The 24,489-nt window shown below is 46.8% G+C and overlaps 1 protein-coding gene across 9 annotated transcripts in view; it reads right to left on the reverse strand.

The window, feature by feature from the left end:
• ptprfa (protein tyrosine phosphatase receptor type Fa) overlaps positions 1-24,489 on the reverse strand; it is a 220,305-nt gene that overhangs the window by 28,756 nt on the left and 167,060 nt on the right. For 4 of the 9 annotated variants that reach the window (XM_076279000.1, XM_076279001.1, XM_076279003.1 and 1 more), the window contains 6 exons: positions 22,289-22,367; positions 20,013-20,237; positions 12,724-12,884; positions 7,062-7,174; positions 2,848-2,880; positions 1,275-1,372 (listed from right to left, as the gene is read on the reverse strand). In XM_076279000.1, the coding sequence (XP_076135115.1) occupies positions 1,275-1,372; positions 2,848-2,880; positions 7,062-7,174; positions 12,724-12,884; positions 20,013-20,237; positions 22,289-22,367 (709 nt within the window). The remainder of the gene's footprint in view (positions 1-1,274; positions 1,373-2,847; positions 2,881-7,061; positions 7,175-12,723; positions 12,885-20,012; positions 20,238-22,288; positions 22,368-24,489) is intronic. The other 5 variants (XM_076279004.1, XM_076279002.1, XM_076279007.1 and 2 more) reach the window with 3 other exon arrangements.

Consider the following 24,489-nt stretch of genomic DNA (forward strand, 5'->3'; position numbering starts at 1 on the left):
ATGACTTCCCTTTGTAGGACATCAACAAGCAATAATCCCTCACTGGCTTCCTTACAGTAGGTAAATGCAAAGAAAAAAAAATATCTTTAGGAAGGCAGTGGAACTCATGCATTCTTTAGCAGGATCCTCTCTCTCTCTCTCTCTCTCTCTCTCTCTCTCTCTCTCTCTCGTGACTGTAATGTGGTGCGCCATGCTCTAACTGGCTAGGGGTTAGGACCACAAAGCTGGAACTAACAAATAAGCTGTGGCGGCATGTAATGTACGACACACAGCGTGACTAGAGGAAATTGTTGATTTGAGAAGAGCCACTGGATTAAGCTGGGAGTAGCGTCTGCACTTGCTCATATGGAGCCAGGTGGAGAGGGAGGTGGGTGGGTAGAGTGCTGGGTGTTACTTTTCCACGGAATTAACACGACGCAGTACAGTGAGCTACAAAAACAAACATATAAATATTTAGATATCATTCTTGGAGAGCTGATTCAGCTGATTTTCCTTTTCACAGGCCTTAACTTCCCACATGTGATGTGGGGACATTCTAGCCTGGCGAGCCAGACCCACATTATAATGTAGAGTCTGGGCACTCACCGTTCGCAGTGCTCAGTCCGAGGGTCGGGATAATCAGTTGTCTTTCAAATTCCCTCTGCACGCAATAAGACGCAATAGGATATTTGTTTTTAAGTAGCAGGGAATTCAAGCCAAACCGTTGCAACTCTGCCATCAATCATTATGTTAAGCCCAACAAACGACTCTACTGTATACACGATTTCAATGCCAGATTTAGTTTCGATTTCTAGAGCTCACAAGTCAACGGAGAGTTGCTAGACTAGCCCTGGCAGCAAATCTAATTTGCTGCCGCTAGGGGCGCGTCTAGATTTCTAGGCTAGGGACATTCCACATTCCATCCCAATTTCCCGTGTCCTGTACCAGCTTCCTCAGCTTCAGACAAGACGGCAGTGAGAGAGAAAGCACAGTCTTTTTCTCAGATGGACATTAATTCACTGCCAACGGCTCAAACTTTACACTGACGTTTACCTTGTAACCACTTCATGTTACATGGCATATTCACCCTACAAGCTCTAGTCAATTTCTCATGGTTATTTCACTTCCTTTACGGCTCGTTTTTGATCTTGGTCATTATGAGAAGTAGCCATACATGCTATTCGCTGTGTTTTTGTATTGGGAGAGGCTTGGCTATTGGGATGTGCCATCCTTGGCCGCTTTTGGCGGAGGGGCATGCTTTAGTGAATTTAGGGAGGTTGGTGTTCAGTGCCTACCTCATACTCCTGGGAGAAGCGCAGGCTATCGTTGGCTTTCAGTCTCTCGATGTGGTCAGCCAGGTCACATGTGGAGATGGGCGGGTGCTCCCTCATCCCTACAACAGAGACAGAAGGTGTCAGAAACCCTTCACATACTGACAGGTGCTACTGCTGCAGCAAAAAAAAACAAAAAACAACAGTGTGTGCACAAACACACACACGCACACACACACACAGATAAACAACACTAATGGAAATATACACACATAGACACACAGGTGTTCGGTAACTACTACTTTGACACAATGATGAGCCACAAGATGACGCAGATGCTTGTGAGAAAGCTTTGCGCCTGGTGAGTGAAACAAACAGATAGAAAATCAAGTGAGAGAGAGAGAGAGAGAAAGTGTGAGAGAGAGAGAGAAAGTGAGAGAGAGAGACAGATGGAAGAGAAGAATGAGTTCTGACACAGCTGTGTAACACCATGCTGTGTAGGCACACAATTGGCAAGGTGGGTGAGCAAAGGCGCATGCTCATTGGCCGGTGGTGCTGCAAGAGAGCATGGGGAGGGAGACAGGTCTGCGGTTCTGAGTACTACGACTCTTTCTACCTCCAACGTTACCATTCTTACGCTATCTGCCATAAGCCTTGCCCAACCCCTTCATTTCATTGCTTGCTTTCTCTCAGATGTCTGATAAGCTTTTTAAAAAAAAAATGGTGTTGATGTTTTTGTTTTCCTCGTTTCCGATCTGAAGCTACAGCACTGACTCCCGTCCTCGTCCTCCCACTCGCTCTCTCCCACAACCATCCAAGCTCGCTTCTGGAATGTTCTCGCCGATGAGCGCTCAGACGAAGCCTGTGGAGAGGAGGAGGGATGGTCGAGGGTGGTGGGGGGGGGGGGTGATGGGTGTGGTGGTGGCGGCAGACAGCCCCATGTGTGTGTGTACTGTAGCGTGACTTAAACTGCACAGCCAACGGTGCAGTCGGGTGGTTTGGCCTGGCATGAAGGGGCCGAGAGGAAGGTGCCCCCATGACATTCCAGAGGAGAGAGAGAGAGAGAGAGAGAGAGAGAGAGAGAGAGAGAGAGAGAGAGAGAGAGAGAGAGAGAGAGAGAGAGAAGAGAGAGAGAGAGAGAGAGAGAGAGAGAGAGAGAGAGAGAGAGAGAAGGGAAAGAGAGTGTGAAAGAGAGAGTGAAAAAAAAGAGCATGAGAGAGAAAGTCAGAAAAAAAGAGAATGAGATAAGAGAAGAAAGGGCGACGGGAGAAGGGTCATTTCAACCAGCCATCACAGATGCCGACCACCAGAAAGGTTTTTGCCCATTTCTATTGTTTTTAGTTGACATCACATTAATATGAAAAATTGCACGTTGGGAGTGCAGACAGAAAGAAAAAAAAGGATGACTTTGGAGGAAACACTCATCTTCTGTCTGTGATTATTTTTCCGTCAGCATGTCAACAAAGAACTGTGGAATAAGAAATGACCCTTCGGATAGAGAGCGAAAGGAGGGATGCTGAAGAGATAAGAGCAGAGAAGGAGAAAGAGAGGAAAACAGGGATGGAAAGAGCACAGAAAAGGAGGTCTGGAAACTAACTTGGAGTATTCGGGCAGATGGGGGCGCTGGAACCTGCGGAGAGAAAACGGGGGCAGGGCCGTTACCAAAACAAAAACAAAACAAACAAAAAAATAAAAAAATAACGGGAAAACCGCCCGCTAAACAGTAGCGCCCCCAGTGCAGAGACAGGAAACAGGGACAGGAATTGATAGAGCGACGCAGAGAACACAGCAGTGAGGTTCTGAGAGGAAAGCCCAGAGCAGAGAGGAGACGGACAGGAGCTTAAAGGCTGAGATCTGTCTGGGGCTGAGGGTCTGGTCCTGCCCTTCAGTCATCTGTTTCCAAAACACTTGCAATTCTGCAGCAATTTCCAGTGCACCTTGAAACCGGGCCCTGAGAACTTCTGTAGCCTGGCTCAGAAAAGCTCCAGGGCAAATATATGCACGAGTGTCTCATGGTCACCTACGCCTTACGTTTCTTTTCTCTTTCTCTCCTTTTGCTTTCATATTTTATTTATTTTATTTTTATTTTTCATTGGATCTCAAGTTAGGGATGTGTACAGAGATGTGTGTGTGTGTGTGTGTGTGTGTGTGTGTGTGTGTGTGTGTGTGTGTGTGAGAGAGTGAATGGTGTTTCCTGAGACCTGGGAATCTTTTACATCTATTTATATCAACACATCAGAAAAACATTTATGCAAATCTCTCCTACACCTTCCACCAAAGGTGAGCAGAGTGGAAGCACAAGGTTTTCAAGGGAGATTTAGCTTTTGAAACACCCACAGAGAGTGAGAGAATTTGTGTGTGTGTGTGTGTGTGTGTGTGTGTGTGTGTGTGTGTGTGTGTGTGTGTGTGTGTGAGAGAGAGAGAGAGAGAGGGAGAGAAGAGATGTGGGGCGAGAAGGAACTGGAATCCGGGAGTGGAAGACGAAGCCTAGTGCAGGCGGGAGAGATCAAGAAAGCGAGCGAGCGAAAAAGAGATAAAGAGGCTCTCCCTGGTGACTCAGCCCAACTTAATTCCTTCTGCCGAGTTCAAAGCTCACTCTCTCCACAATGAGATTCTTTAATTAACCAGTCGGGCCTGTAATATTCTCTCAACAACCGCCACCACCCTCCCTCTATCCTGTTGAGAATGGGTGACTTACGGTTCACATCCACCCGGAGTCCTTCAGACGAGAATGAGGATGGAGGTGACTAATACTTTATCTTCACATTAAAAAGGCCAAACGCAGAACCTTGTCTACCTTCTGGATCTTTCTAAATGGCACCATCATTACTCTGTCAAAGACTAGCCTTTCACAATGTCGGAATTGGCAGGGAAACAAAAACAAACAAAAAAACCGAAAGAAATCAGACTTGTGGCTTTGCGAGAAATCCCAAAGGTATATAAGCTATAACTCTCAATTCACTTGAGGAATGCAGCACAATCCAATATATACTTCCAAGCAGCTCTACTGTACGCCAAGCGGACAGAAAGCACAATGCTAATATTTGCCCGCCACTGACTGACACCCAGCTAATTGAAAGTCGTTTTTCATTTTGGGATGGTCAGTCCGGAGACTGCTCTTGTTCTTGATTGGACTCGTTTGGCGGAGCTGAACAGGTTTCTTAATTACACAGACAAGTCGAAGCCTGAGCACCTCAACATGACTGCTGTGGGAGTATATTACAGTGAATTGGGTCATCCTCAGTCCAGTATATTACAGTGAATCGCATGGGTTATCTCCAGGAAGAGAACCTCTACTGATATAGGGCAGAACACAAAGGAATTTTTCTTTATGAAAAGAAATACCTAAAAACCAATAGCTACAACCCGATTACTAAAGAAATTGTGTGTGTGTGTGTATGCATGTATCTAATAACAGAATTGAATTTCCCCTAGGGATCAATAAAGTATCTATCTATCTATCTATCTATCTATCTATCTATCTATCTAATAAGTTATACACGTGCATGTAAATGTCTTCATGTGGAAGCTAATAGCACAAATAAATCATGTCCAGTCTATAATGTATTCATAACAAAATTACCTGTAAACGGCACTCAGGAGCACCTGTCATTGTATGTAAATAATGGATGTGCCATAACCAGTAGAATTCCTAGTGGAATTCCTTAGTGATACAGTTCATGACATGTTTACATATTACACATAGTTACACATTACAAGGTGGGCAGCTCACATGTAGACCAGCATGACTGAATGTTCACACTGTACACGAAAAGAATATTCATGGTCAGGACCAAGTTTTACTTTTATGTGTTTGCATGGCTCTCAAGACTGTAAGCTGACATGACTTGTGGCAGAGAAAACAGTGAGTAGTACTATTTTGTCATTTATATTGTAATCACCTAGCCTGGCTAACGTCATTGAGATGGGGTCTGGGAACTAGACATTAATTTTCTCATATTTGAAACGTGGTTTACGAATGCCCAAAGCCGTTTATTGGGCGCTACGAATGTCTATCAAATGCGTCTGTACGTAGCTCATAACGGCTTAGGTGTGTCATCATCGTCTTGCTGCCCTCCCTCCGTTGTGATTGGTCCCCTAACTGAGGCGAAAATTTGCTCCATGGAATCCAGGCTGCCTAGCAGCGTGAATAAAATCGTGCGCGTAAGGCAGCATGGGAAAACCCAGGCTAGTAATCACCAAAAATACCATGAAATAACGTGATACAGTTTTAAGGTTTGTATCGCCCATCCCTAATGTAAACAGCACAATATTTACAGTGATGATATGTAATATGTAAATCCATGGCCTTTACATGAGGCTGAGACATATGTTCTGCTGTCTACCTACACTGCTTCAGTTCTGACCTCTAAAGGGGACACGTTAGCTCCAGTCAGCCTCTGTGCTCTGAAATGGTAAATCGCTTTGGCTGGATGTCACTGACTGGGTTTCTTGCTGCTTTTTAATAATAAAAAAAAATGAAACTCATAGAGCCACAGGGCGACCGCCACTGCTGTAAACCACATCCTCTCTCTATCAGGGTTCCCACTCTAAGTCAAATGTAAAATTCCATGACTTTTCCCTGACAAAAAAAAAAAGAATTTCTATGACTTACTATAATGAATGGTACAATATAGCATACCGACAAAATATCTCAGAGCGGCCGCATAGCGTTCAAGAATCTTTTACTTTTTTAGAGCGGGAGATGAATAAATGGGCATTGAATAAACAAAGTTGGATTAATTACAACTACTGAAGGAAGCAGTAAAGTTAATATCCAGACAAACACCGGTTCTGTGTGGAAATAGATTTATATTAATGTATTTTGGCAAGTAAATTTTAAACTACTACAATAAAATCCCCTGATATTCTATGACTGCCCCAAAAAATATACAATTCCCTGACTTTCCATGTCTGGAATGGACTTCATCAAATTTCCATGATATTCCAGAAATTCTATGACCCATGGGAACCCTGCTCTATATATGCACATGCACACACAACTGTAAATATAGAGTTGTCCTCACACACATGACCCAGGTCTTCTGAGTGTGAACGACAAGCGGAGAGAGAAAGAGAGACCTGGTTTTGGCGACCGCATTTGATGATTAATGCGACTTGGGCGTTCTCTGCAGCCGTCTGTGAAGGTCAAATCGTGATTAGGGGTCAGAGGAGCGTTGCGCATTCGCCCATCTTGTTAACGTCAAGTAAATCTCACAACGCTGAGATTAGGAGGGGGCCACAGGTCCACGTGGATGGACATGGGAGCCTGAATAAGTGTGTGTTCTCTTTGTTGCGTGGGTCCTGAATAAGTGTGTGTTCTCTTTGTTGTGTGGGTCCTGAATAAGTGTGTTGTATGCTCACTTTGTTATCAGGTTGCAGACAGAGGGAACTAGTAGGAGGTTGAGCAGAAGGCTACCGTCAGTGCCACAGGTGCACATGGGACGCGTGGGAAGAGGACTGAGTTGATGTCTCCAGAAGACAAGGCTGTCTCAGTTTGAGATAGTAAACCGAAACTATACTTTTTGTGTGTATGTTTGTGTGTGTGTGTGTGTTTGAGAGAGACAGAGAAGGCGAGAGAGGGAGAGAGAGACAGAGAAAAAGGGAGTTTTTGAAAAAAAGCGAGTGAGTGTGTGTGTATATGTGAGTATGCCAGAGAAAGAGAAATCACAGGAGAAAGTGTGTGTGTGTGTGTGTGTGTGAGAGAGAGATAGATAGATAGAAAAAGTCAGTGTGTACCAGAGAAAGTGAGACCACAAGAGGATGTGTCAGAGTGTGTGTGTGTGTGTGTGTGTGTGTGTGCTGTCGCACCTTGTGTCTGGTAGTTGAGTCTTCTCATCTCCACAGGGTCGGAGGAATGAGCCAGAAGACAGTCTTTCACCCCAGCAGAGTGCTCGTCTTTGGTTGAGGGAGACGTGCGCTTCCTGAGAGACACACACACATGCAGGAATCATGAAAACCAGAACACACACAAATTTATACACACACACCGTAACATGCACACGCCCATAAACACACAAAGAAACACACACACACACACAATAACATATAATGCATACACACACACCTTTCTAGATGTGTTATTAGTTTTGTGTTGATCAAGTGGATGAAAATAGACAAGGCAGAAAACGTCTGCAGTCTAGACACAACCCTTGAGGATAAATATAAACATGGAAGAGTGCAATCACACCTTCAGAGTTAGTGTAAACACCACTTTTCCTGACACGGAAGTTCACTACCTTGGGATGGTGTCAGAGTCTCTTCACACACACACACACACACGTGCCTGTGCTAATTACTCCGTATGTGCAAGTTTGAGTGTGTGTGTGTGTGTGTGTGTGTGAAAAAGTGGCTCTTCACTCCTCACAGCTGGAGGCAAAGTGGAGCTGCAGCTTTTTGAGTTGTGCTCTTTCCAAAACCTTTAATTTCCCAGCAACCAAAGAGCGCAAACAAACAGCCTGCGCAATTAGCAGCTTATTCAGGTGTCAGCCAGGCTGGCTAATTACGACAGCCAGGCCCAAAGCTCTGCTATTGCTACACTAATTCTTCCCAGAAAAGCAGCTGTTAGCAGCTGCTATGCTAACGTCTTCCAGAAAAGCAGCTGTTAGCAGCTGCTATGCTAACGTCTTCCAGAAAAGCAGCTGTTAGCAGCCACTGTGCTATCGCCTCCCAGAAAAGCAGATGTTAGCAGTCGCGTTGGTAGCAAACCTGCTAATCCTGCTAATCTGGGCAAGGGTAAAAGTGTACAAAGAGAGTGACAGGGCACACATTTGGGTCAAATGCTTGTGGGTGTTAGGGGAAGCTTTTACTTGTCAAATATCAATACACATACAGTTTCAGTGTTTGAAATGAGATTTAAGAATTGGGATTCATAGCTTAGATCCTCCTGTACTTTGGCTTGGAATGGATTATATGGTTCAGCAGACAACATTGAACAACACAATGTAAACATTCACACACAAAAAGGCCCTAATTTGAGGATGATATTAGGATATCATGAACCAATAACTAGCACACACACATTGTCTTTCATTCTGTAGTCAGTAGCCTACCTTTTACCATCATTCTACCACCCTCAAAGTATGGCTACCACACATGCACAAACACACACACAAACACAATCACGTCTAAACCCAGCCCATCATAGAGATAGCGGGTATGTGACAGAGCCACAGCACACACGGTGACATGAACAATGGCATCAGTCAAACGCAGGGTCCTCTTCTGGGCCTGCGGGAGGCTGACAGTGAGGGACGAGACGGACAGCAGGGGCCGCAGAGGCAGCAAAACAGCACAGTCAGAGAGAGAGAGAGAGAGAGAGAAAGAGAGAGGGAGGGAGAGAGAGAGAGACAGAGAGGGGGGGGGAGGAGAGAGGGAGCAAAACAGAACAGACACAGAAGGAGAGAGAGAGAGGGAGGGAGAGAGAGAGACAGAGAGGGAGAGAGAAGGAGCAAAACAGTACAGTCAGAGAGAGAGAGAGAGAGAGAGAGAGAGAGAGAGGGGGGGGAGAGAGAGAGAGAGAGAGAGAGGGGGGGAGGAAAGGAGAAAGGGAGCAAAACAGCACAGACACAGAAGGAGAGAGAGAGAAAAAGAGAGGGAGGGAGTGAGGGAGCAAAAGCAAAAACACATTACCCACCTTTCCTGTTTGCTGTGTCCACAGGAAAAAAAAAGTACAGGTGCACAGCGGGGAGAGAGAGGGAGTGAGAGAGAGAGAGAGAGAGAGAGAGAGAGAGTAAAGAGGAGTAAAGTTCAGAGACAGATATATAGGCAGAGGAGGAGAAAGGGAGAGAGTGCAAAAGAGAGACAAGGAAAGGAGACAGGTGAAGTGGAGAAAAGAAGACAGATAGGTAGAGGAGGAGAGAAAGAGAGAGGGAGGGAGAGGGAAAAACAGGGAGAAAAAGAAGATTAAATTATAGGCTGTCAGCAAGCACAGATGCCACCCAGCACCCCCCACCCTCTCCCTCCCCAGTCAGTATGGAGGACGGTAACAGCACCTGACTTACGAGCTCTTTACTTACCGCACCCTCTCCCCTCCTCCACACACACACACACACACACACACACACCATCTCCCTCTCTCCTTATTTCCCTCAGCCTCCGACTTTATTCAGATGTCTGCGCTGACATTTAGAAAATGAGGTTTTCCTCCGAAGGCCCCGGATCTAAATCCCTGCTGCTGTGATAATCTTAAACACGTACTTTCTTCCATTTTTTCAGTCTTTCTAATATCGTTTTTCCCCCCCCTCTCTTCACAAGGCTTCCCTCCTTTACAAGCAGAAAACGAGGGGGAAGAAGTGGAAGAGGAGGACAAGGAGGAGGGGGAAGAAGTGGAAGAGGAGGACAAGGAGGAGGCTGGCACCTGAGGCAGTGGAATCGGTATGGGGGAAAAAAGGTGGGCCGGAGATTTCGCTGGCGCTCGCGTCAGTCTTCTGGGGCGCTCGCGCGTCATCACCACCACTCGTTGTCGTTAGCGACCCTTCTGCGGGTGCTGATGGGGGAATCGGGAGGTGATGCAGCGGGTTCGGCTTTTCAGCCGCGCAGGTGAATCCAGATCACTGGCTGTGGGTTTGCTGTTGCAACACGCGTCGGGCCGAGGCAACACACACAGCAGTTTTGGAGACTGACGGCTTTGAACCACAGGCCCTCTGGCTAGGGCCAGTGAAGATGGAGGAAAGGAGGGGAGAACAGGGGGAATCAGCCAGCACAGATGCAGATATGATGAAATGAGGACAAAGAGGTATATTTTAACAGAGAAGAAAAAAAGAAAAGACATAAAGACAGAGAGGGAGGGAAAGATGGAGAAACCCATTAAGGGAAGCTAGCTGCCTTCTGCTTTCTCCTACATTTTCTTTATAAGGCCAGGTGACACACTTAGCTTTTTTTTTTCCAGTGGCCGGCGGCTTCTTTCAGAAGCATCGGATTTTCATTACTTTCCTCCCAGGGAGAGGAAGAAGGCCAGCCTTTCTGTCAGCTCCAATAAACTTTGTGTTCTTTAATTTCGAAAAAGGTCACACCATTAGCGAAACACTCATTAGGTGAAAGTTTTACGGTATTGTCGGAGCGGGAGCGGGAGCCGGAGCAGGAGAGGCCAGGAGCAGACAGACAGCGAGTAGCGAGATCTCCCGAGCTCTCCAGACACAAAAAGAAGGAAGGGAAAAATAAAAGGTGTGTGGAGTGTGTGTGGTCTTTCTCCATTTCACTGCTGAGATGAAGGAGGCTCAACGTGAGGACGCTAGGCAACCGGCAGGCTGGCCTTCCCTAACATGTCATCTATGACTTATTCAGGGCTGCTGCATGCAGCATACCTTTATTCCATCTCTCCTCTTTATTTAATTTCCTTTCATGTCTCTTGACTGTTAAATAAATATGCCTTGAATGCTTCACAGTTGTTGTAGAGTATTATTTCTCCACACACACACACACACACACACACACACACACACTGGATGGAGCTCAGGTCAATGCGGACTTTAGGTTTAAATCCAGTGGAGGGGCACTTGGGGAACAAAGAAAAGAGAAAAATCTGCATGAACGGTTTAGCACTCAATGACAACAGCTTCGTCTCCGAAGCTCTTTAAAGCACCGTGCCCTTGCTGAGGAACGGTGCGAAATGGCCAGGGCATCTCTTGTCCTTTAGAGAAAGACTCAGGTGAAGTGGGGATAAGAGCGAGAGATCGAGAGGCAGATAGAGCTACGGACAGATAGAAACGGAGGAGAGAAGAGCAGAGAAAACAAAGAAAGGGGGCATGAGTTAATCAGGCAATTCTTCTAAGAAATGTCACGGGCTACTAATGGGTTTTGGAAGTAAAGTCAGTGGGCTTAAGAGAGAAAAGAGAGAGAGAGAGAGAGAGAGAGAGAGAGAGAGAGAGAGAGGGAGAGAGATAGAGAGAGAGAGGGGTGAGAGAGGGAGAGAGATAGAGAGGGGGAAGAGAGAGAGAGAGAGAGAGAGAGAGAGAGAGACACCAAAGAAAACAAGTGAAAGACAAAAATAAAGATGGAGGGACACTGAAAAAGGAAGACAGAGAGATCTAGACTGAAAAAAGCAAGTGAAAGAAAAAAGAGAGACAGAGAGAAAGACAGAATGATGGAAGAGAGGAAGGCAGACTAACCAAATATAAGTGAGTTGAGGGAAGGAAGAAGTATATTGAAGAAGATAAAAAAAAGAAAACTAGTGGAATAAATACAGAGGCAGAGAGAGAAAAAGAGAGAGAGAGAGAGCGCCACTGGCACACACATCCACTGCAACACAACGGGACAGGGAGCAGCCAGGCTGTGCATCCCAGCAGAGATGTCATTATTAGCAGAGCTAGCGCCAGGCTAGTGAGAGAGAGAGAGAGAGAGAGAGACAGAAAGAGAGAGAGCATGATGTGACTCAGCACAGGCCTCTGTCTTGCCCTAGGACAGTCGCAGTGCGCTAGCGTGGCAGCCAGAGACAAGAGGGGGGGCCATGGGAGGCCATGCCGAGCCCTCCCATGGCCCGCTCAGGGCCAAACGACGACAACAAACAAACAACAAAACATCCTCCGCGTAAAAACACCCTCCATGGCAACCGGGCCCCCTAATTAAAAAGTGCCAAAGCAAATACTGGGTCTCCATGTTGCTTTGGGATTGCACCTCCGGACGAGATCCTTAACAAAAAAAACGAATGAAGACATCACTGGTGAGACATCCGATCCGATAATGGCTTTGGAGCTTGGCAAAAGATTTAAGGGTAAGGCGGAGATCAGCGTGGAGGCAGAGATGCAGCAGTGGCGAGGCCTAATGCAATACTTGGACAGAGTTCTATCAGGCTGCCCAAGGTGATGAACAAGCTCCACACTGTTGTTGATGCCTTTGTGGTCATTTTCCGATGCCCCATCTTGCTTAGAATCTCGGAATAACTTGAATTCACACTTATTTATTTTGCAGATCCACCCAAAAAGCACTATACAGATATACTGTACATTTGTATTAGAACACGTGTTCCCTCATGGAGAACCGAATCCATGACCTCTGTGTTAGCACCACTGTGTTTTATATCTATGGTTTTACCAGTTGGGCTCCCCGAGCATCTACTGTCTACTATCTCTGAGTGGAGGGATGTGTTTTGAGTCGAGCAGATACTGTGCGATATTGGGCTCATTTTAGCCACGATCCAGTAAGACTTTTAAATGCTCAAATCACCTGTCAAGCAACCAATGTTCCAGCGCTAGCTCAATCGGGCTAGATCATCCGCTAACTGCATGTAATTTCCCAACTATTAGCCGTGGCTTATACGTTGATTTTGCAAAATTTCTTCAGCTATGAGGTTAATACATGGGGGCAGTTAATATGGTATTAATATGGCTTTGTTTCTTTCAACTTGTATAAAACACTGTCCTGCGATTTTATACACAATGCGGCTAATACACAGGAAATTACTGTAACATCTCTGACTGAGTGGAGAGGAGGGGATGTGTTTTAGGGAGGGTCTGAAAAGAGAGTGGACCGTCACCTCTTGAAGAGCAGGATGGCGATGACGATGATGATGATGAGGACCACTGCCAGCACGGGGCCCATGACCCACAGCATCTCGGGGTCCTCCGAGGTCCGGGACATCCCGTTGGGCAGCTTCACCGCCATTGGCTCAGAGAACGGGCTCGCTGCAAACGTCTTCTGGTGGAAAAGAAGAGGTAGAAGAGAGGAGAGAAAGAGAGAGAGAGACGTGAAATAACCACACGACTGTCAAAACAACTGAAATAATCATGCATGTGGCACCTCAAAAACATTTTGCTGTTTAATGCTTATAGCTGCAAGGTTAGCCATACACTTTTCAGAGAAATTCACAAGCGGCGTCTGCTTGGGCTACTTGAGAGGAATTCAGCGCCAGCAAACATGGACTGAATCAGGATTGAGAAGTTTTCCTTGAGAGTGTTGCACAAAATAATATCTTCGCCTGGTGATATGGCCTGTTTCTATTTAAAATTAGGGTTTAAAACAATTTGTAATCATTATTGTTATGATCATCATCAATATTGTTATTATACCTACAGTATTATCATTATTAATTCCAGAATGTATAAACCTGAATAAAAAAGTACCGTAACTACAGAGTTTTAGACTGTTGATACTAGCAATATAATGAATTAAATACAAATTCAAATAAACTGATTTTGAACCTCACTATTAAAACTAAGTATGACTTTGATTTTGTAATAGCGATGATTTGTTTGTGCCAATCAAACATCACCTAAGGTTTACAATGCAAACTGTGCACTTCCTGACTGTGAGGACGAGCAAGGTTAATCATTATAAGCAGTTCATTGATGTCCATGGCTTTTGATGTGCTGGTTCAATCTGATTCACCTTTGGGCTTTGATAGTATGTGTATGTGTGTGTGTGTGTGTTTGAGAGAGAGTTTTAGTGTCTTTGTCTGTGAGTGTGTGTTACACCCCCTGAAGCACCACCCTGTCTGATGAGCTACAAAGTGTTTCATGAGCAATGTACTGTGAACTCTTGTGACCTAGCCTGAACTCTTATGACTCTGGCCTTTAGAAGTTTACGTTAAGCAGGCGTTACCATACTGACACACACACACACACACACACACACACACCTTGCTGTTGCTCTGACTGTTACACTCGAGCCGCTTTACCGGGTGGGAATTATGTGAAATGTCGCCATCTAACCAATTACGGCAGGACGGAGCGCAGAGGCTGAGCCCCAGCAAATCTTCAAAGCCGAGCACTGACAACAAGCTCCCCCTCCGAAAACAAACAAACAAATCGCTTTAGCGTCACAGCGTCTGAGGGTGTGTGACAGCAAGCGAGAGAGAGGCACGGAGTGGCACACACCACCGAGGGCGGAGACCCTCGGCCCCCACACAGGGGGCTCTGGAAGCTACACACACACACACACACACACACACACACACACGTTTGTGTCATGAGAGGGAAAAGAGAACATGACATAAAAAGAAGGAAGGGAAAAATAAAAGATGGAATGATTCACAACTTTGTCTGCAGTTTGATGGGGAGGGGATAAATGCTTTGATGTGACTGTGGCACATCAAACCATGTTAGGTACAGGTGCAACCAACGCAAGTTTGCTGTAAACAAACAAAACTTCTGTTACTGTTATATTTTATCATCTCCCTTGATCATGAGTTACCCTAAAACTAACCTAACACAATTCCTACTTCATTGGACATGAAACGTTGTTTTTCCTAAGGAATACTGTGTCTAAGCTATACTGTTTACATGCAACGACCAAGAATGGATGCCTTTTAGACTAAACTTCTCAATGACAACTATGTTCAAGGGCAACTGTATGGCAGCAGGATAACATATGTAAGGGATAATGTATAGAACGCCGGTCATTATGGGGGAAATAAGTCCCGACAGGGCGAACCGGACCCCGACGCGCCAACGGAGGGGTCTTGTTTTGCCCTGAAGGGGCTTATTTTCCCATAATGACCGGCGTTCTATACATTATCCCGCTTATTATACGGCTACTTGCCAAAACGAAAAAATAAACTCCATGATATGTCTCTTTACACTTATTTGTTACCGTTTCGTCGTGGCTTTTGCTGAGAAACAAATAGTTCGCAACACACGCTGAACTTGAATCAAACATTCTTTAGAACACAGCTGTTCAACCGTCTGCTTTCACTTTTGAATGAAGTTCCAAGCGCAAACTCCGTTGCCATTGACAGCGGTCATTCTTGTTTTCAGGTCCTTTCCCAAGAAATAATGACCGCTAGAACTTTCGGAAATCCCATTCAAGTCAATGGAGCATTCTACTTGCATTGTGAAGAGCCGTATAATAAATGATGATAATGTAAGATATGCAGTTTCAGGGTATACAGCAATGTTTCTACAGTATTTTTATACTAATGCAAAGGTTACCGAATGGAGAGGCAAAACAGAAGTAATTCAGAGGTTACAGACAACAGCACAGATTAAGCCGTGAGCCAGGATATGAAAGTTATTGGCAAAAAATGATTTTGCTGCAACCCGGCTTTCAGTTCATTGACTGGTCAATAGAAAGATCATTTTACTGCTAAAAGACCCTCACGCACGGGCATAATGCTGGCATTCAGGAGCATAGTTTGTGGGTGGCACGGGCATAATGCTGGCATTCAGGAGCATAGTTTGTGGGTGGCATGGGCATAATGCTGGCATTCAGGTGCATAGTTTGTGGGTGGCACAGCTGAAAATAGCACCTGGAACCCATTGATTGTGGAAGGTAAGCAAAGGTGAAGGTAGCAACACAATGAAGGTGGGTGGACTTTATGTGTGTGTGTGTGTGTGTGTGTGTGTGTGGAGAGAGGGGGCTGTACATTTTACTTCATAAATTCTGTTTTTGATGGTTTGGGGGCCAGCTTTGTCTCATTTAGGGCTGCAGTGAAAGCAGCCTGGCTTTGTTAAGTGCAGTGGTGTGTGTGGAGGGACACCCCACACATACTGCTACCCCTAACAGCGCACCTCAGTCAAGGTGGGAGGCTTACGCAACGCTTAGTGCCCACTTCTGAGGGTCTGAGGAGCGGCACGCACGCACGCACGCACACACACACACACACACACACACACACACACACACACACACACACACACACACACACACACACACACACACACACACACACACACACACACACACACACAACACACACACACACACACACACACACACACACACACACACCACATGCTCAGCTTACCGGCCTGTTCACACTCACACACTCATCATCATACTCCATTTACGTTACAAATGTACACAACCTCTCTTTCTCTCCCTCAAACACACACACCTACACACACTATCAAAGCAAAGCCAACAGGCTTCAGGAGTGGTCAGCTCCATCGGTCAGCGTCAGCACCATTTTATAATCAATTACTAAAACCAATTAAGACACACACAAACACACACCTTTGCAAACCTCTCCAAAAGGGAAGTGTATTGTGCATATACAATAATGTGGCTATTCGCGCTCACACGCACACACACTCACGCACGCATACACACACAAGGAAAAGGTTCCTTGTTATCATAGTGATGTGAGTTGTTTGCTTAGAGGACATCAGCACAGCAGGGCCTGTGTGTCACATAATAGAGTTAAATGGAACAATTTGCTAGGCGTAATTCACTTGAAGTGACTGTGGCCGTCATCACTTTCACTTGTGTGTGCGTGACAGGATCTGCTAGCATCATCACTGAGATGTCCATTCAAGTCCATCTAGCACTTTGCTTAACATTGCTAAATGCTAAGCTAAGCACTCACTCACCTGTACACCAAAATGAGTGCTCAGCTAAATGTTATGCTAACCGCTTAGCTAGTGGCAGATCACAATGCAGCGCCAATTGCTTAGCTTGTGACGGTTACACAGAGAGCGCGACTCTGATGTTCCTCTCTTTCCTTTATCTCTCCTCTCTCTCTGTTTCTCTCTCTCCTTTCTCTCTCTATCTCTCTGTTTCTCTCTATCCTTCCTCTCTCTATCTCTGTTTCTCTCTATCCCTTCCTCTCTCTCTCTCTGTTTCTCTCTATCCTTCCTCTCTCTATCTCTGTTTCTCTCTATCCCTTCCTCTCTCTCTCTCTCTCTCTCTGTTTCTATCCTTCCTCTTCTCTCTCTCTCTTTGGTGGAAGTGTGGCAGGGGTGACGTGAAGTGAAACTTTCTTTGAGAAATGGCAGGAGCCTCTGGCACTGCCGTCGTGGCACTAGAGAGCAGATGAGAGGAGAGCGTACGGGCAGGGCGGGGCAGGCGGGCGTGCGGGAGAGAACAAGGGCTGAGGGGTTGAGAAGGCAACAACACACTTAGCTATTCTCCGAGGGGAGACGGAGAAGTTTTGCGAGTGATCCATTTGAGTGGCACTATCTGATGCCGCCGCCGCGTCCCGCAGAGTGAATAATGCCCCTTCTCCAAACCTCCAGCCTGATGATTTACAAATGCTGTTTACAGCCAAGCCAGTGTGTACCTCAGTGAGTGTGTGTGTCTGTCTATGTGTGTGTGTGTGTGTGTGTGTGTGTGTGTGTGTGTGTCTATGTGTGTGTGTGTGTGTGTGTGTGTGTGTGCGTGTGTGTGTGTGTGTGTGTGTGTGTGTGTGTCTATGTGTGTGTGTGTGTGTGTGTGTGTGTCTGTCTATGTGTGTGTGTGTGTGTGTGTGTGTGTGTGTGTGTGTGTGTGTGTGTGTGTGTGCGTGCGTGTGTGTGTGTGTGTGTCTGTCTGAGAGAGAAAGAGTGTGAAAAAGACATCATTTGGAAAAGAGGAAGGACAAAAAAAGATAAAAACAGAGGGAAACTCATAGAAATAAAGAAACAGAGAGATGAAAAAGCACAATAGAGAGAGAGAGAGAGGCAGAGAGAGAGAGAGGCAGAAAGAGAGAGAGAGGTAGAGAGAGGGAGGATAAGCACTGGAACAGAAGGATGGAGGAGGAGAGCGGGTTCCAATGAGACTGATACAAAGAGATGCGATACACAAGCAGGAGAGTTGGGTAAAAAGTAAAGGAGATAAAACAGTGAGAAACAAAGCAGACTGGAACTGAGACAACGAGCAATGAAATAAACATGAGTGTGTGTGTGTGTGTGTGTGTGTGTGTGTGTGTGTGTGTGTGTGTGTGTAGACAGCAGGGTTCTGAAGACACAGATTGCAGTCCCCCAGTCTCTGTCTCACATCCGCCATGCCTAAACCTCGCACAACGCTGCAGTTTCACCCACGCTATAAAATGTGCAGCAGTGAAAAACTTGTGTGTGTGTGTGTGTGTGTGATAAGAGACCCTGTCTGACTTATACACACTGACAGCTCTGTTAGTGGCGTGGACGCGGGGGGGCCTGCCCAACTCCCACCAGTCCCCTCTCTTGCTCTATCAGCGGTGAACAGGACCAGCGCCAGAGGCCTCCTCTCCACCCCATACACCACCCTGCCTAAACCCTCCTCCTCTCCTCTCCACCCCATACACCACCCTGCCTAAACCTTCCTCCTCTCCACCCCATACACCACCCTGCCTAAACCCTCCTCCTCTCCTCTCCACCCCATACACCACCCTGCCTAAACCCTCCTCCTCTCCACCCCATACACCACCCTGCTGCTCCAGACCGCTCCCTCCCTCCCCCTCTCCACCCCTGTGTGCCTCCTTGAGTCGTCTCCTTCTCTCTTTCATTTGCTCGCTCGTTCTATATCTCTCTACCTCCTCTTCTTCATCCCTCCCCATTCGCCTCATTCCGCCCTTTCTCTTTAAGCTGCCCCAAATATTCTCTTCCTCCCTCTGTATCATTCTCTCCCTGTCTCCTCTTCTCTCATCTTAGCTATTTAGCTCACTCTCCCACTCTGCCTCTCTCTCTCTTCTTCCTTCTTTCTTCTCTTTCATTCTCTCGCTCTCTCTCTCTCTCTCACCCCTCCCTCTCTGTCAATCTCTCTCCTCCTGCGTCTCTTTCCATCCCCAACCCTGTTTCTCCTCTTCTGCCCATCTCACTGTCTCTTACTCAGTCTTCGTTCCCTTTCCTTTCAGCATCTCTCTGTTTCCCTCTCTCTCTCTCTCTCTCTCTCTCTCTCTCTACACCCCCACCCCCCCACCCGGCCTGCCCTGCTCTTCTCCTCTCCTCTCTGAATGATCACTCTGTTTATATAGCCTGTTTCTTTTATCCAATTTCACACTCCCCGGCTTGTTTACCAGTCCTGGGAGCCACATAAAGCTGCTATGCCCTTTTTCCTCTGTAGCCAACTACACCACACACCACACCACACCCCACACTCCACTCCACACCGCACCCCACCCCACCCCTCCCCTCCACCCTCGCTGCTCCAGCAGGGAAATATCACACAGTCGAGTGTTTGAGCTGCATCCACACACTTTCCCCTGACGTGATTGGCTATTTGGAATGGAGAAAGTTTTTTAAGCACAGCTGAGCTGTGTGTGTGTGTGTGTGTGTGTGTGTGTGTGCGTGTTGTGCAGTTTCCTTTCGCCCTCAGATGAAGACAGTTCCAAAAAAAGACGGACCTTCTTGTTGCTGTCGTGGTGCCTTTCACATGATTGTGACCAGGGGACATGTGTATATGCTTGCAGTCATGTGTATAGCCTTGTGAGAGTGCATGCAAGTATAGCTTCTTTCTTTGTGTGTGTTTGTGTGTGTGTGTTTGTGTATGTGTGTGTATGTGTGTGTGTTAAGACAAGGCCTTGTGGGAGGACTGAGTCACCCAAAGGGCTTTGTGTATGTGTGTGTGTGTGTGTGTGTGTGTGTGTGTGTGTGGTGTGTGTGTGTGTGTGTATGTGTGTGTGTGTGTGTGTGTGTGTGTGTATGTGTGTGTGTGTGTGTGTGTGTGTGTGTGTGTGGTGTGTGTGTGGTGTGTGTGTGTGTGTGTGTGTGTGTGTGTGTGTGTGTGTGTGTGGTGTGTGTGTGTGTATGTGTGTGTGTGTGTGTGTGCATGACATGGTTGACCCTTCTGCCTGCGTGGAGGACAGGGATGTGCCTGACGGCTTCCTCTCCCCCACTGGAGACGCTGCATCCACAATAGGAGCCGCCGCCTTCAGACTGGCTGACTCACATGACACGTGGACACCATGTAAAAACACACACACACCACACACACATACCACACACACACACACACACACACACACACACAGTCTAGCTCACATAACATGTGCAGTCTGAAAAGGGTTTTTGAAGGGATGCAGCCTTTGAGTGACATACACTCTTGTGAGTGCCAACTCCCCACAACCCTAGACTCTCCCTCTCTCACACACACACACACACACAGTGTGGCTGATAAATAACCATGTGTCCAGTGTGTGCAGGGAGCACTTACCGAGTCGCTTTCCCCAAGCGCTGCCAGCACGAAGCAGCGGTACGCCTGGTCGCCGGGCAGGGGCTTGTTGAGGAAGCCGTTGTACCTCTTCTCGTCCCCTAGAGTGAAGGTGTCGGGGAGGCTCTCCAGCTTGGCTGCGATGTACGGCCGCAGGAAGTCTTGGGTGCTCCGCCGTCGCCTCCTCCTCCATGCGCCGTTGCGGTCTGTGCTGCTGGCTCCCAGGAGCTGTAACACACACACACACACACACACACACACCATTCTGGGATTAGCAGTTTAGCAGAGTTTGTGTTAAAACACAATAAACACATTATGATTCAAACTGAGGGCTTGCTGTCAAAATGTCAAGGATGTGGCCACTCTGGTCTGACCACAAAGCCCATAGCATGTTTGGTATTCATCACATTTCTTCGGCATTCTTCCTCTACGGGAAGAGCAACAACTGAACATTACAAAGTAGCACTGCAAGTTGGTGACCCCGCAGTGACCTTTGGGGGTTACGGGTTCAGGTTTTATTAGAGGACCTCAGGTGTCTGTGGGAGTGAGAGACTTCATTAATGTTCACGTTTGCCAACAAGGTCTGGATCAGCCGTGCGGTTGAGTCATCCTCTCCACAGCTGTCTCTTCACAGTGCAAGATATCTCCCTCCCCCTCTCTTTTTCCTTTCTTCTTTCGTTCATTCCCCCTTTTTTTCCGCTGTATCTCTGTCAACCCCCCCCCCCCCCCAATCTCTTTTATGATTTTTTCCTCCTTATGTGAACACCTGCACCTCTACACATGACAAGCAAACTCCTCTAAGCCAGTGGTAGACAGAGAGAGAGATAGAGAGAGAGAAAAAGAGAGAGGGAGAGAAAGGCAGGCAGGCTAAAAGGAAGGAAGCAAGTGATGTAGTAGGGAAGATAGAAAGTCAGAGAGAAATGGGCAGAGAGGCAAAAAGAGAGAGAAAGAGAGAGAGAAAGAGAGAGAATGAGATAGGCGGAGGGTGAGACAAAGAGTCATTGAGAGAGATAAAAAGGAAAGAAAGAGAAAAAGCAAGAGAAACAGAGAGGGCGAGAGAGAAAGCAAGAGAAAAAAGTGACAGAGAGAGATAAAGAGAGAGAGAGAGAGAGAGAGAGAGAGAGAGAGAGAGAGAGAGAGAGAGATGCTGCAGTGTTGAATCAGACACATGCTGGTGCCATCCTTCAGGCCCCCGGCGTCCTAGAGCAACTCTCATCTCATCTCGCTAGCACAGCCAAATCCCTACTTGGGAGAGAACCTCAATTTGTATCACTGCAAAACAGAGGAGATGGGATGATTTGTACTGTTGCTACAGTAGAGACAGTACAGAGCAGCAGGGGGGGGGGGGGAGAGAGGGAGAGAGAGAGAGAGAGAGGGAGAGAGAGAGAGAGAGAGAAAGAGAGAGGGAGAGAGAGAGGGAGAGAGAGAGAGTAAAAGATGAAAATACAGAGTGCTTAAGGGAGAGAAAACAGCTCAAACTGTCTGAAAGGCACCAGGGATCTGGGCATATTTATTTTACGAGCGTGATGCTTTTTTGATATTCAATAGGCGGCACTTTAAAGTTGTACTTTTCGCTTCGTCTTTCCGTGTTTTTTTTTCTCTTTCTGCAGACGACGGTACACTGAAAGAAAGCAAACTCAGGAGAAAGCAAAGGAGCTGTGTTCAAGCCCAAAAGGTCTTTATTAATAACACAAAGGAAACGAAAATGCTAAAAGCAGCCCTTTTTCTGAAGAGGCGAAGGAGGGAGTGGGGGTCTCAAAGTGTGTCGGTTGCTCTCCATCAGGATTGAATGACGGGGAGATTTTCTCTTCTGCCACAGTGCTGACACAGAGACATCGCCTTCCCTTCCATCAATGCCTCTGCCCATCCCATCCCAACCCCACACACAAAGGAAGATTTTCAATAAAGTGTGTCAAAATACTCATCAGTATCGCACAGCAAAGTGTTCTTTTATTTTCTGATGCTTTTGGAACTGTGACAACAGATGGGTCTTTGATGTGTCTTGGTGTGCTCCTGGTGAAAGCCGCTTAATACGAGTCTCAGAGCAAAGACTAGGTGCAGTTTTCAGCTGCGTCCACAGGGGGAGCTGTTGAGCTTCTTTCCCTCTTTTCACAGGCTCTCTACACGTGATGAGGCATCAGGGCTTATGGCTACTGTACTGTACATTCTATGAAGCTGAGCCATACAGATTTGCATAAAATCACACACGTGCACATGCTCTCTCTCTCTCTCTCTCTCGCTCACACACACACACACACACACACACACAAATAACCCACCTCATCCAGGTCGATGTCGTCTGGATTCTCCCATCTCTGTGTATCGGTGGTGACAGGAACAACCACAATGTAGTACCACCTACAACGGGAGGAAATATAGTCAGAGCAGCACTGAATATGAGAAGCTTGCATGCATTAGAAGCCCCTCGCTCGGCTTCACTGGGAGCACTAGCACTAAGGTGCGACGTACACACCCAGCAGAAGGGCACCATCTGGGCCAGATCCGGGCCACACCACAGCTGGATCCACTACAGACTCCACTACAAACTCTGTTTGGGTTTACGGATGACAGTACGCCAATGCCAGGAATCAGGTGTACGCAAAACTGTCTGTGTACCTGTCTGTGTGCGTATGTGTGTGTGTGTGTGTGTGTGTGTGTAGGTATGGGTATGTCTATGAGCAAGTGTCTTCTTTGTGGGAACGAGTGAGTGTGAGTGTTTGTGGTTGTATTGTAAACCTATAAGACACTTCACGCTGAGTAGTCTCAGCCCCTGGGGCCCAGCTAAAGGGCCCAGCTTACCAGCACGCTCCAGAAGCGTATTCCATTCAAGACACACTCGCGCTCACAACAAACAGCAATGTCCACAACAACTCAATAGCTATAAAAAAGAGAAGAGAAACCTCCTTCACTTCATCAAACAAAGCTGCCTGATTCTCATTATTGTGAACTTCCTGCCGAATTACTTCTTTTATTTACAGTGCGATGTGGAGCATTAATTTTTCCTCTGCTTTCTGTTGCATCCCCTTCCACAGTAAAGGTGTTAGTGGCTCCGGCAGAAATAAACACTTGAAACACAATTAAAGCCCCAGTGTGCGTCAGCACATCCAATCTGAAATAAGGGCCTCATTTAGACTTGCAGCCTCCAGATTAGACTCCTAAAACATGATTTGTGCTTTTATGTCTCTCCATGTACTTTTCCTTTCACGACACCTCTTGGGTAAATTGCTGTGTGATGTTACAGCAGGGCTAGCGCATTAAAAACCTGCTACGGCGCTGAATGGAAGCATGCAGGGGCGCTTCTCTGCTTGGATGGGAGAAAGCTTTAAGAGAACCTTCAGGCTATGCTCTCTCCTTCTCTCTCTCTCTCTCTTCATCACTCTCTCTCTACCTTTTCCTCTTTTTCTCTCTCTCTCTCTGTGATCTCAAATGGCCTCAGAAGCTGTACAATGGGAAAATAACAAGGCAGTTATGAGTGGCGACATCGAGGACAAATAAAGCAAACCTACTGTAGCACTCCTGACGGGGCCGTTCTTCGACGCATGGAGGCTTGCGCTATTGATTTCGCATTAGCAATGGAAGCCATGTTGTTCTTTCCATTCGACTGGCAGCCTTGCCTTGGCTGTACACGTGTGTGTGTGTGTGTGTGTATGTGTGTGTGTGTGTGTATGTATGTCTGTGTGTGGTGAGATGTGTGCGTGTGTGTGTATATGTCTGTGTGTGGTGGAGTGTGTGTGTGTATGTATGTCTGTGTGTGGTGAGGTGTGTGCGTGTGTATGTATGTCTGTGTGTGGTGGAGTGTGTGCGTGTGTGTGTGTGTGTGTGTGTATGTCCGTGTGTGGTGGAGTGTGTGCGTGTGTGTGTATATGTCTGTGTGTGGTGGAGCGTATGCGTGTGTGTATATGTCTGTGTGTGGTGGAGTGTGTGCGTGTGTGTGTATATGTCTGTGTGTGGTGGAGTGTATGCGTGTGTGTATATGTCTGTGTGTGGTGGAGTGTGTGCGTGTGTGTGTATATATGTCTGTGTGTGGTGGAGTGTATGCGTGCGTGCTGTCTGCCACTATAAGTAATTGCCCCACACGTCATTCTTTAAATCCCCCCCCCCCCCCTCCCCTTGACAACTCAAACACAGCTTTTTCTCCATTCCGTTCAGAGCTTCTGTTTTTCTTGTTTCTGTCCTGAGATGTTTGAAACCTCGCCGGCACTGATCGATCGAGAGAGAACCAGCTCTGGTCAATGACGTAGGAGACACACCGTCTCTGCATCTCTGACCCAACATCCCCAAATCCCTGGCCATCAATACAGAATGGAGCTGACAGACAGATCCTCTGTCCTTGTGTACTGCCATCCCTGAGCATGTCCACCAGATTGACCCTCAGACTTCACTCTTCCCGTTGACCGCTCTAGGTTGAGACGATGCGCCTTCACGAGACTTCCAAGTGGCAGTGATAGGTGCGATAAAATGATGAAGACATCGGTCTTCA

Source organism: Alosa pseudoharengus, unplaced genomic scaffold (genome assembly GCF_046254945.1).
Source record: "Alosa pseudoharengus isolate Yale_2024_CS ecotype anadromous, Long Island Sound unplaced genomic scaffold, YU_APseudo_1.1 YU_APseudo_1.1_scf_11, whole genome shotgun sequence".
NCBI classification, from domain to species: domain Eukaryota; kingdom Metazoa; phylum Chordata; class Actinopteri; order Clupeiformes; family Clupeidae; genus Alosa; species Alosa pseudoharengus.